This window comes from Solanum dulcamara, chromosome 9 (assembly GCF_947179165.1).
Source record: "Solanum dulcamara chromosome 9, daSolDulc1.2, whole genome shotgun sequence".
Taxonomy (NCBI): domain Eukaryota; kingdom Viridiplantae; phylum Streptophyta; class Magnoliopsida; order Solanales; family Solanaceae; genus Solanum; species Solanum dulcamara.
Window position 1 is genome coordinate 66,174,939 of NC_077245.1, and position 13,350 is coordinate 66,188,288.

Below are 13,350 nucleotides of genomic sequence, written 5' to 3' on the forward strand. Positions count from 1 at the left end.
TTGAAGTTTCTTTTCATGTTCTCGTTTTGGAAAATATATAAAAGATTTTTGAAAATTTATGTTTATCCCAGCCGATTTTGAATATTTTGAGATTTTTACTGTTTTTAAGATCCAAATGTTTTGAAGATAGAAAGTTTTTGGAGGTCAAATTTGCTGATGTTTCTGGAGATTTCTTTCATTGCATGGTTGATTTTTTGTTGAAAGTAGTACTTATTTTGGATTTTTCATTTGAGCATTACTATGGTTCTATTAATAGACCACAGGTAGATAGCTTTATTCGGGTTGATTATCATGCATATAAATAGTATATTATGGCTAAAACTAGAGGCGGAAACATCATCAAATGATCTAGTACTGCTACTCCTAGAAATAAGAATAGAAATGCCGACGAAGAAGTTTTGAAACCTTCAAAAAAGAAAAAAAATTATAATCGAAGTGGCTGAGTCAGAATCTGAAATAATGATTGATATTGACAACTACCATGACAGTAGTGTCGATGGCAGTGATAATGTTGAGCTTAGTGAAGCACAAAGTGATAGCGTAGATGATAAAAATAGTACAAATACCCTTAGTGGAGAGGTTGAATGCCTATCCTTGCCAATTTTTTCAACAGATATCTCTGGTGATTCCTATGACCTATCGACTTGGATGGATAGTATAAGATCGTTTCTCACAAAAATTTATGTAAGAGCAAGGATGACTCTTTATCATGAATTTAGAAAAGCTTTACTTGATAAAAAAAATTATCATGACTTTAGCATATTTCAGATTATTTCAAATTCAATGGACAGTTGGCCCTTTATATGTTGTGATGTGTCAAGATATAAATTACATAAAATTTGACTCCGTGTAAATGATAAGCCTGCATGTTTTGACTTAAGAGAGTTTGCATTGGTTACGGGATTGAATTGCTCGGCATACTCCTGTGAATCACAAATGAACAAAGTCCTTTAAAAAGGACAAAATTTTTATAACAAGGTTATCAAGAATAAGAACATTACTGATGCAAAGTTGTTGAGTTTGATCAAGGTTCATAGCTAGACTGAATAAAGAGCAGAAGTTGAGGTGCTCTTTGTTTTGGTTTGTCCATGCAATGTTGTTTTCCCATGATCCGCCGAAGATTGTGGATTCAACCATGTCAAGATGGAAAATAATTTAGATTTCTTCATGAGTTATCCATGGGGGAAGAAGTATTTCGATTTAACATTATTATATTTAAAGAACAAAATTAATTTAAAAAAGCAAGAGGAAATATACAATGAAAAGAAGAATGCATTGTATGCTCTGCACGGCTTTCCCTGGACATTCCTGATAATTATTATCGATCATGTCGTTGATTTTTGATAGAATATTATTTATTTATGTAGTATTTTATAAATCCTGTTTATTTATTTATTCTTTTATTAATTCCAGGTTTTGATATATGAGGCTTTTCCTTATCTTGAAAAGTATGCCGAAAAGTGTTTGAATTATACTCTACCCATTTTTCTTTTACTTAGATTGCACACATCAAAGAGCAAAAATATAATGAAAGGCGATCCATTAAAATACAAAGGAAAAAGTACAAAGGTATATCAGTTTTTGTCATTTTATATATTTTTAAAGTAGTTAATGTTATGTTAATATTTATATTTTTTTCTTTTTGTAGATTGTGCATCCACTCCTTGTCCCTACGGTCAGTGAGATGAAAAAAATACATGAAAATATTGAAGTCATATACAAATGCAGTTAAGGACACGATCCTTGATACCTTGAAGGATGATTTAAAAGGTGTCATTGTCCTTACTTCAAAAATAGTGATGGAGGATGAATGTTTAGGTGATCACACTCCAATCCAAGTTTGTGAGAATTCTATTTCGAGTGAACAGAAAAATGCTCAGAGTGTTTCTGTTGATGAAAATTTATGTAAGCGTGTTGCATCCCTCGAGAAATCAATGATGAAAGTTGTTGCTTATATACGAAATAAGAAATTGAGGAGAAGTAAAAAGAACAAAACAAGCAAGGTAAATTAGTTTATAGACTCATTCAATTAAATAATTTATTTATATGAATATCCGCATTGACCTTGTAACTTATGTTGAAGAAGAATTTACGGATATTGAATAAGAATTTAAAGTTGCAGTTGATGAATACATTACAGCATTAGCTGGTGATATAGTAGAAGAGAAAAAAGAGAAAGAAAAATTGAAGGAGAAGAAGGTTGATGAAATAGAAGAAGAGAAAAAAGAAAAAAAAGGAGAAAGAGAATGCAGCTGATAAAATGGAAGAAGAGAAGAAAGAAGAAGAAGAAGCAAAGGAGAAGTTAGTTGATGAATTTGAAGAAGAGAAGATAGAATAAGAAAAAGAAAAGCAGAAGGCAGTTGAAGAAGAGAAGGAAGATGAAGAAAAAGAGAAGACGACAGAAGATGAAGAAGAAAAGGAAGTAGTAAATGATGAAGAGAAGAACAATGATGCATATTTAGTGAACGTGATGAGTATTCTAAAGGAACTCAATAGTGAGGATATTGGCGATGAGAAAAGCAGCTGACGTGGTGGATGGGTATATTTTAGAATGTTTTGTTTTTTTGAAAAGTAGGTGGTGCTTTTAGTGACAATGACAATTATTTTTTTTTATTTTATGGATGGATGGGGTGGATGATTGGGGGGAATTAACATAATTAATTTTTTACTATTTTGATGTATAGTTGGGGTGTATAATTATTTGGCTGTTTTGATGGATGGTTAGGTGAATATGGATGTTTATATGGATGGTTGTTTTTGATAAACAGATTACTATATTTTATGATATGTGATCATATTTTATGGTATGTGAATATGTCTTTATGTTATATGATTTGTGCTTAGCTGTATTTTTTTTACCATTGTAGAAGGTCTTTTTAACTAATTATAGTATTATATAATTGTCATTTATCGATGTTAAAATTGTATGTTTAATATTATAGATTATGTGAATGAAAATCGTTCTTATTTGTATGTTGCTATCATTGTTGATTTATAATATTATCGATCATGAATAATTTATATAAGAGAAATTCTTTTATTTATTCAGTACTACTGCATCCCTGTTACAGCTTTCCAAAAAGCAAACATAAACACAAACAACAAACTACACAATATGAATTTTAGACCTTTCTATTTTTCTTTAGCCAAAATCAATCTTTATTTTAGTAGATCCCTTTCTGTTTCACTGTCTTTTAGCAACCCTTTCAAGTAATTTCTTTGTTGTTCGACTTCTTTGAATAAAGTTATTAGTAGATCCCTATTTTCTTTGGAGTTCTGAAGCCTTTGTAATAGTTGAAATTTGACAACGCCTTGAAAATTCGATGTCTCCGATCCTAGACTCGACTTTGATTGATTGTTCGTTCATGAATCATTTTCAAACCACATTAAAAAAGAACATACGCCAATAGCACACTTAAAAATATTATCGAACTGAATTCATATCAATGTATGATGTCCTCACCAAGCTGAAAAACCACAATGATAAATGTAATACTTTTTTGTATTTGATGTTTGAGATACTTGAGGCATTGTAAAAAAAGAAATATTTGAGTTGTTTAAAATAGAATAAGATGGAAGATTTAATGAATCAAAAAGTATATGAGGGATAGCCCTTCTCTTATACAAAAAAATAGATGTTAGCATTGAAAGAGTAGTAATTTGTACTTTGTTACCGTTGGAGAATTTGATATTTGAATATTGTAACTTGTGATCATAATATATAGATCATTTATACAGTCGATACCTTTTCTTTGGAGTGGTCTATGTTGGACCAACAAGATATACACTCCATCATTATTCAGGTATATGCGGGACGTGTTGATATAATAATCTAAACATGATCGATACTTCACCTACTGAATCGTGATACTCACATATAGATCATAACTATAAAGAAGGAGAATAATTATTTAATTATAGATTATGTTGTTGAAATTTATTCAATTAAATAAATTTAAACAAGTAATTTTATCATGTAAGGGTGGATGTACGATGGGAGTGGTGATCAATGATGTACGAGAAAGAGTTGTGGTTATACAATCAACATTCTCAGAATAATGCTTCAGAAAGCATAGGTATATTGTGAGGTTGTCACTTGTTCAAACACAACTCTTCATCATGAAGGGTCCATGTAGGTTGGGGGTGGTGATGAACGATGTATGAGAAGAATTGTAGTTGAACAAGTGACTACCTCACAACATACTTATTCTTTCTCAAGCATTACTTTAAGGATGTTGATTGTATAACCACAACTCTTTCTCGTACATCGTTCATCACCACTCCCATATTACATTCACACTTACATGATCAATTACTTGTTTAAACTCATTTAATTGAATAAATTTTAACAACATAATTTATTATTAAATAATTATTCTTCTTTTTTAATTTTACTTGTTATGGCCTATATGTGAGGATCACAATCCAGTAGGTGAAGTATCAATCATGTTTAGATTATCATATCAATCCATATATACCTGAATAATGATGGAGTATATATTTTGTTGGTCCAACACAGACCATTCTTATGAAAAAGTATCGATTATATAAATGATCTATATATTATGATCACCACTGACAATATTCAAATACCAAGTTCTCCAATGGTAACATCTTTTTTTTATAATTCTTTAAGAGGTCGTTTGGTAGAGCATATATCCAAATAATACTTATATTAGTTATGCTTAAATTATTTTTCTTGAGTCAATAAGATGATTATATATATACATAATTTTTTTTATCAATAGGATGACTATATATCTATCTATATTATATAAGCATGCATGGTACATAAGTTGTTTTTGATCAATAGGATAACTATAACTATAACTATATATATATATATAAGCATGCATAAATACATATTTTTTTTTATCAATAGGATTATATAAGTAAAATACATAGGTCCAAAAATTTAGTAGCTTGGTTACACAAACAGATGCCATCTTTTCATTGATCGATAATAGATAATGATCTGCTTTGATAATAACTGACACTAAATTGATCGAATGGCAGGGGTCCAAAAATACAGTAGCATTATTACAAAAATAAAGTGGGATCTCTAGTAGCCTGATTACAAAAACAAAGTGACTCAAGCCTACCTAAGATTTGTTATTGTTCATACATATGGTTCTCTTGTGGTCGGGTCTCTTGCAAATTGAAAATTTGCTCCTCCTATTGTACTTGAAATTCTCACCGACGCCCTTGACACTTTTTTTTCTTCCTCCCAATCTTGGTATCCATAAGGGGTGAAAGAATCTTCACGTTTAACAATTTCTATGACACACACCATTCTGACTCGAGAGGAAAAACATTAATAGATTTAGAGTATGCAAGGAGGTATGCTTCAACTTTACACAAAGGTGAAGAGTACTCATAGATTCTTATGCCATAATCATTGCCATGCTTCAATCGCAAAGCGTCCATCGTGTGAGTCAATGGTATCTTGACCAAGTCATATTCCTTGCAAGAACATGTTTTTTAAGTAGGTTCACTTTGGCAGTAGAACCTGCCCCAAATACGGTGAATTGATTGCCTTCCCCAATTACATTCTCCACGTACAAGGAGTCTCTCTCGATCATTTTTTCTCTTGTAATCTTTTTGGTAGCCGACACCATTTTATTATCCTTAGATTTGAGAACAAATGCATGTATCTCCCTAAAATATTCTTCAAACGTCTTAGCAATTGAATAGAATATGAATGCCACGGGATATTCTCTTTTGTCTATCAACATAGAGTTGAGTGACTCGGCAGTATTTGTGGTCATCACATCATACCTATTGTATTGAAAATGTGCCCTGCTCTACTTCCAAAACCAACTTCATGCTCAAGTACATTGGCTGCCTCAGGGCAATTATTCTTGAACTCTCAAAACGATCGTTAAATTCATTTATTAAATATGCCTTTGTTGTATTGTAGTATAGATAGAGGGAATCTCCACAGTGATGATTTATTCTGAGATTTTCACCGAGATGCCTCATGCAATATCCATGATGAGCATGATTGTAAACCTTCGCAATGCCGTTGGTGATGCTCTTGTATCTATCGGAGATAAAGCACAAATCTGATTCATAGATCACAATCTCTTTCAACTTTTCAAAGAAAAATGTCCAAGACACATCGTTCTCTTTTTCCACAACACAAAATGCAATTGAATAAACACGGTTCTCCATATCTTGTGCAATGGCGCTCACAAAATGCCTTCCTATTTATCATGTAAATGAGTACCGTCGATCTCAATTACCTTTCTCATATGGGTGAATTCCCTAATACAAGCACCGAAGGGTAAGAAGTAATACATGAACCTATGACTATCTTCATTTATCATGATAGAATAGGTAGAACCAACATTAAGAGTGTCAAACATATAAGATAAAGATGGTAGGCACGAATATCCACGCCCCGCTGTCCCTCAGACCATTTCTTTCATAATCACACCTCCCTTCCAACATTTCTAGTAGCTTGGACTGCTGCGAAAAGTGTTAAAACTAACCCTTTGAATCTCCTTAAAATTTGGACCCTTTCCATCGTGATACAGATTCACACAAAGCGATGTGATGACTTTGTTCGATATTTTTCTATGGCTTCTGTTAGCATGCTCAACATCACAACTGTGATTGTCAATGTATACTTCTTCACCTGCAACATCCATCCACAAATATGACATACACATTTCATCTTTATATATTTAGTACAACTCTTCATCGTAACAAAATTAAAAGACTTCCTCGCCATCACTTTGGATAATAATAATTTCAACTCACTCTTGCTACTGAATATTTGATTTATATAGAAATTAGTTCTATTCAAAAATGAATGATTGGGCTGTGATCCCAATACCTGCTCTCTGTCCAAGTCTTTGAAATTTTTGGGATATTCCACATCTATTTGTTGTTGTCCCATATCCATTGGATAATAACACGTATTTGTTGAATCATCACACAAGCTCTGATTTGAAAAGTTATTCAAGCTCTCCTTTGGATGATCACCCAAGCTCTCATCTTCAACCGAATTATCATCGTCATCCTTAAATGAATTTAGTGATTCAATCGGAGGCCTCGCAATGACATTTATCCTCAATATAGGCCTAGAGACATCAACAACAATATCCAACATTTACAATCCCACACTCCTATCATTCTTTATGAATGTGGGATGTACTTTTCTCCTCTCATTAATTTGATAGCTAATCACCAAGTCACTTGTCTTGCAAGCTAACTCACCAGCCTCAATTACGCTAGCAATCATATCATCGTATGAACCATTGCGATGCAAAGCAATGGGCAATATCGTCTTACTAAAACATTTTCAAATCCATCTTTTGGGAGTCTCCTCCCATACTCCCATATAATCACCACCAACAACAAAAAATTCAGCTACTGCCATTATAGACTACACTAATCGATACTAGAGTTAGATAACAGTCTTTAACGGTTGATGACTAGTACCAATCTGTATAGAAACACAAATGAACAAGAAAATCTTAAATCGAGCTCCTGTAATAGCGGAGAGCTATGTATAATACTTCTAAACTACTGAAATTTATCTCCTAATTAGTAATGGAGTAATTTCGGAGAGTGATTTGGAGGGCTTCTCAAGCTTCTAAAAAATGGCAAAAAAAATATTCCTTCAAGATTGTTGAAAGAAAATGGCTAAAAATGGAAGCAATGAGTAAGATGATGATGATTTCACCTGTGATAATGAAAATGTGGCCAAAAAAGTCGCCAAAATGGGCGAAATCAGCTGCAAAATGAAAGACATTTTTTGGGTTTTCTTTTAGAAATGGTTTTTTCTTTTTGAAAATATTTCTATTAATGAATTAAAATTTCCATTTTGTTGGATGAATGAGGGGGGAACCAAAGTTAATTTTTCTAGACTTCATTATTGGTGGTGCAACTTTGGGAAGTAAAAATAATGATGTCATAAATGATGTCTATATACCTAATTTTTCAAGACTTGTTTCTTAATGTTACATTAAGTCTATAAAGTGTCTATTTTACCAACTCTCCCAGGTTTTTAAGGAGTAAATGAGAGGAGCGTTACTAGTATATTATTTAATATAACTATAGTTTCAAAACATTATGCAAATTGGCTATATTTTAATAAAATTTGCTATTATACAAATCTGGGGGATCACATACAAATTTGGAAGTCAATATAAAAATCTATAAAGCAAATTTTTTTCTTTGGTATTTGTTTATTTCGGAGCTCATATACAAATCTGTGGGGGAACATATACTAATCTCTAAAGGTTTGTATTTAATTTGTATACAAAGAAATTTAAGGGCTCATATACAAATCTCTAAAGAAAATTTGTATTTATATATACAACCTCTCTGAAAATTCAATTTGTATAAATGTAGTGAGATATACAAATAGAAAAACCCAATTTGTATAATGCAGCGAGATATACAAACGAAAATTGGCAGATCAATTGAAACTATAGTTATGTAATATAATTAGGCAAACTGTAGCTAATGACCCTAATTATCTTTCAAATCTTTGCTATTTTTGAAAGTTAATGTGGATCGGGCCAAATATAAAATTGTGCTCAGTATTTAAGTTGTGTATTGAATTTATTTGCTTTAAAAGGGATCATGGCTGAAGGGAACTGGTCCTTTGGTATCTTAGTAAAATAATTTGAATTGATAAAATTGCGAATGAGATAAATTATATATTTAACTAATTTTCAAGCTACTGAACTTCAACAATGTAAAAATAATAACTTTGAAATAAAAAAACTAGTCATATCAACTATATTATAAATTAATTGTTTTAAAGAAAATAAAGCACACATAAATAAGATGACAAAATTTCCCTTAAAATGATTTGAAATAATTTTTATTTTTTTGTGAAATAATAATTTTTCTATTGAAGAAACTCGACATATTGGGTATCAATAACGATTCTTTGCAAAACTTTGCCTTTGCTATCACGTTTCTTGCAATGATTATGGCTAACTGGTCATCACGACCAATCCCTCTTCGCAATGGCCGCGCGTTGTTCATGAATGCGATGTACAATTTTCCTCTTAGCCACCATCATATTAGCTAGCTAGTGTGCGTTCGCGCGAAATACACCATCGCTAGAAAAATCTACAATTTCACACTGAGGTCCAATGGTGTCGAATCATCCCGAGCCTCTCAGATCCCAAGCTAACCTTGGAGAAGTTTCAAATAGTATTATTGACTTACAAAAAGTTTCAAGTAACGATTTAATACATAAACGCGAAAAAAAAAGAAAGAAGAGATAACCAGCTAAATCTTAATTACCGATCCAAAAACTCGGTAATTATCAATTTTATCCTTAGTAGTTAGAGAATGATACGATAAACTGTACTTTTGCAAATTTAATTAAAAATAACCAGCTTGATGTTTTTATTATTATTTTTAATTTTTTTTATAGATAGCCATCTTCTTTTAAAATAAGTACAACTAATTAGATAAGTTCAAAAATATCTTCCAAATATTTTCCGTCATTTTATCTGTTATATATTTCGAAACAAATTTTATAATTCTTTTTATTTTTAACAGAATTAGATTAATTATGGACTCTATAAGAGTCCATCAGCTATAAGTTTGTCAAATAGTTTTCCACCTGAAGTCCATCAACAATGGAGTCGGATGAGGAAAGCAAGGCGCTTATGAAGGCCAGCTCTTGGACTACTTCTCAAAACCCTAAAATGCAAGAGCTAGATAAACAAAACCAAATTGATCACGTGAAACCAAACTACAACATTAACACAAATGGAAAAAGAGTTTATGTTGATGATAACTTTGTTTTCCCACCAGGTTATCGTTTTTGTCCACATGATGAAGAACTTATTGTTCATTATCTCAAGAAAAAAGTTATGAATCAACTTTTACCACACGACAAAATCAAGGAGGTTAATCTCTATAAGCATAGTCCTCAGGAGCTTTCAGGTTCGTTAAGGTTTTTGTAGATCTATTCTTGTAGTTTCACATGTTCTAATTATACATATCGTAGCTAATTCAGTATTTAGAATTGTTGATTATGTTCTTTCTACATATTTTTATTTCTTTTGGCACGCTTGTGTTTATATAGGGTTTTAATTACTTCATATAATGAAGTCGATACAAATCGTTATATCTACTCTAGATCTGACAAAAACATGTGATTAGGGTTTATTACTTTAGAATCAATCGTGAGTTTCACTTAACTTCCGATTGTTAATATCTATTGTAGATGGTTTTGAGTTGATGCAATATTTAATAGCAGATTTAGACCCTAATCATACTTAAACATGGAATCTTAATTTAGATTGTTCTTTATCCTTCTTAGGGTTTTCATTTATTACTTTTTTCTTTTAAAAGACTGTTTAGGTTTTCTACATATATCGTTTTGCATATATACATTTGTTATGTGGCTGCATCTAATCCATTTGAATTTTGTATTTCTATAAGCCTACATAATTGTGATTTACTTTTTCTGTTTTTGAAACTTTTACTAAATGGACACTTTTTTCTACTCTACACACTATTTTCATCTATCAATTAAACATTTAAAAATATTTAACTATCTAAAAAGTGTAATTTTTGGATTCGTCAAATTAATCGCGGTAACTTCTTAGAGGTTTTTTGCATACCTTCATCTTTTAATATTTCTTCATCATTACTTAATTCATTAAAAGATAATTATTTTCTACTCTATTCATGCAATGCAAGTAGAGAACTATTCAGTCCTGGGAGAAAAGGAATGGTACTTCTTCACTCCAAGGGATAGGAAATATCCTAATGGTGATAGGCCAAATCGCGCTGCGGGAACAGGCTATTGGAAGGCTACTGGAGCTGACAAGCCTATAAAGCAAAACAACGTTAAAGTTGGATTTCGAAAGGCTTTGGTTTTCTACGAAGGTAAACCTCCCAAAGGCGATAAAACAAATTGGATTATGCATGAGTTCAGAGTGAATGAATCGCGCAGGCTCAAAACTCATGCATCTGACATGAGGGTAAGATTATAGTATTTCCTCAGCTTTTTATTGTGTTTACTTTAGGTAATATTTCCAACAAGAAATTCCAAACTTGAAATCTTAGTAGGTTATAGAAGTTTCAATTTAACTATTGAGTTTAAAAAGAATTTTTCTCAACTTTTCTCTTATGTTTTGTTTGGTCTATTACTATTCTACTAGGGTTTAATTTATATATGTGGTGTGGAGAACTTTTACACTATCAATGTGATTTAAATATTTATAGCATGTAATCTATTTTATATTCGAGATAATAATCATATCATATTCAATATATATAGTTACATGTTATTTGCAAATCACTTAACCTAATGATTTAAACTATTATATTCTGTCGGTATACCTAACTAAATTTTTTTATTTTACTATAAAACCAAATATATGGATAAAATTCATAGTTATCATTTTTGTTATTGTAGCTTGACGATTGGGTTCTATGCCGGATTTATAAGAAAGTTGACAAGTCATCCTTCAAAGCTCCTCGGAAGGAGTCCGAGGAGCATGACCAAGAAATTGCAAGTAAAAGCAATTCTTCAGTAGGTAAGATGGAGAATTGTGACTATGAAGGGACTATGGATTCATGTGGAGAATTTGCTAGGCAACAATTCGAGACACCTCATCAGTATAATTTAAGTCTTGATGATCCAAATTATCCAAATTTTATCATGGGTCCAGATTGTTTTTCTGATTCTGGAGCAAGATCTTCAAACTATGGAATGAACCTTCCATCATCATCATTTTTTCATGGACACATGTTTTTGGGATCATGTCAAGAAAGCAACATTTTTCCGTTGAATTTTGAATTCAACAACTATCAGAATCTGTATGAGAACATAGGTGAAATTGAATGTCACAATGTTCTTAATGTTGGTGTTCTTGATGAAAACTCATCGATCGACAAAGATTGATTATTCCATATCGATCGTTTGTGACGAGGCAAGACTATATATATTAGGACCTTAATGATAGTTATTAGTTCATTAGCTTAATTCCACAGTGTTATTGTTTTTATAGATATATTGTTGGTTTGGACATTTGACTCTTTAATTTTTACTACTAATTAACTTGTCTCGTTTTATATTGTATCGTATGCTCTACTTATTTTTCTTTTGTATCATTTACTATATTTGTTATGTTTGTGCATTTTTTTAACAACTAATTGATATTCTTATATTGGAGTTCCTGTGCTTAAACGTTTAATTATGAGTTATTCCTTATACTATGCCAAGATTGTATTTTTTCCAAAAAAAACAAGAAGCAAATGCTTTTCAATTAAAGAAAAAAAAACTAAAACTTCAGTTTGTAGACTTAATTTTTCAAGAGCCTAGGTACCCTAGATCAATGGGTTTGGAAATTATGTTTGGAAATTTGTTGTGAATTATGTTTGGAAAATAATTGAATTTCTTACTTATTTTCTCATATTTGATAGATAAACAAAAAAATATTATCTCAAGAATATTTATATGTTATCTAGTAAACATAATGGAAGTGAAATGTGATGGGAAGTGGGGGTGGCGGGATGATCAAGGGGATGCGTGGGTGGGGATGTTGGGTGTGTGGGGAAAAGATAATGAACATGCAATGTATGTAACTTGTTTTTCTTACTTTGATTAAAATAATCGTTTTCCTCAATTTTTAAATACTTGTTTTTTAGCGAAAATATTTTTTAAAATGTTTCAACCAACCAAACATGAGAAAACCAATGGTGTTGTAAATCCAAGAGACTCCTTAGTCCTTAGCAAAAGAGAAACGGTAGAGTTAGTCTAAAACTTTCAATTGTCTAAACCAGACAGACTTAGGGTGAGTTTGGTAAGGAAGGAAATAATTTCTAATTTTTTTCATATTCTATTTGCTTAAATGTTTTAAAAATTATTTCTCAAATAGATTTGTTTTTCTTTAATTTAAGAAAAATGACTTTTTGTAACACCCCTCAAAATTTTTTCCCTAAGATTCGGACCCTTCTTGTGTTCGGGTAGGGTCGGACTCGAGTATTGTGGAGCCTTCGCGTGAGTAAAACGAGTTGTTGAGAAATGTTGCAGCATTAGAGGTGATGTGGGGTCATGAAGGACCCCTAGGACCAAATTTAACCCAAGGATTCGTCGTGACTAAGTTCGAGGAGGAGTTCGCTTGAGGGGTTGACTTCTAACGACCCTATCTTTTGATAGATAACGATTTGGGTGGCTCACGATCTATTAAATCAAAGGTCGTCGAGTCTTCTTTCCAACGCCACCAAGAATGCGAATTTTAGAGTTTGGAGTCGAAAGATATGACGCTCCTAAGACGAACTAGCGCGGTAGGAATTTGATTTTTGGCTTGGGTTGCAACTGCTGGGGAAATGACCTTAGCGCTGTTAGGGCACGAC

General features: G+C 31.8%; 1 protein-coding gene across 1 annotated transcript; it reads left to right on the forward strand.

The window, feature by feature from the left end:
• The first annotated feature begins 9,566 nt into the window (after nt 1–9,566).
• Nucleotides 9,567–12,073, forward strand: LOC129903914 (NAC domain-containing protein 72-like). The gene is made up of 3 exons (XM_055979434.1): nt 9,567–9,924; nt 10,690–10,970; nt 11,408–12,073. Exons 1-3 carry the CDS (start codon nt 9,615–9,617, stop codon nt 11,894–11,896), a joined length of 1,080 nt encoding a protein of 359 aa, XP_055835409.1. The 5' UTR covers nt 9,567–9,614; the 3' UTR covers nt 11,897–12,073.
• Nucleotides 12,074–13,350: the final 1,277 nt, after the last annotated feature.

Coding starts and splice junctions, on each gene's coding strand:
- LOC129903914 (XM_055979434.1), top strand. CDS start 9,615: ATGGAGTCGGATGAGGAAAGCAAGGCGCTTATGAAGGCCAGCTCTTGG. Junction 9,925..10,689: donor TAGTCCTCAGGAGCTTTCAG/GTTCGTTAAGGT, acceptor CAATGCAAGTAG/AGAACTATTCAGTCCTGGGA. Junction 10,971..11,407: donor CTCATGCATCTGACATGAGG/GTAAGATTATAG, acceptor TTGTTATTGTAG/CTTGACGATTGGGTTCTATG.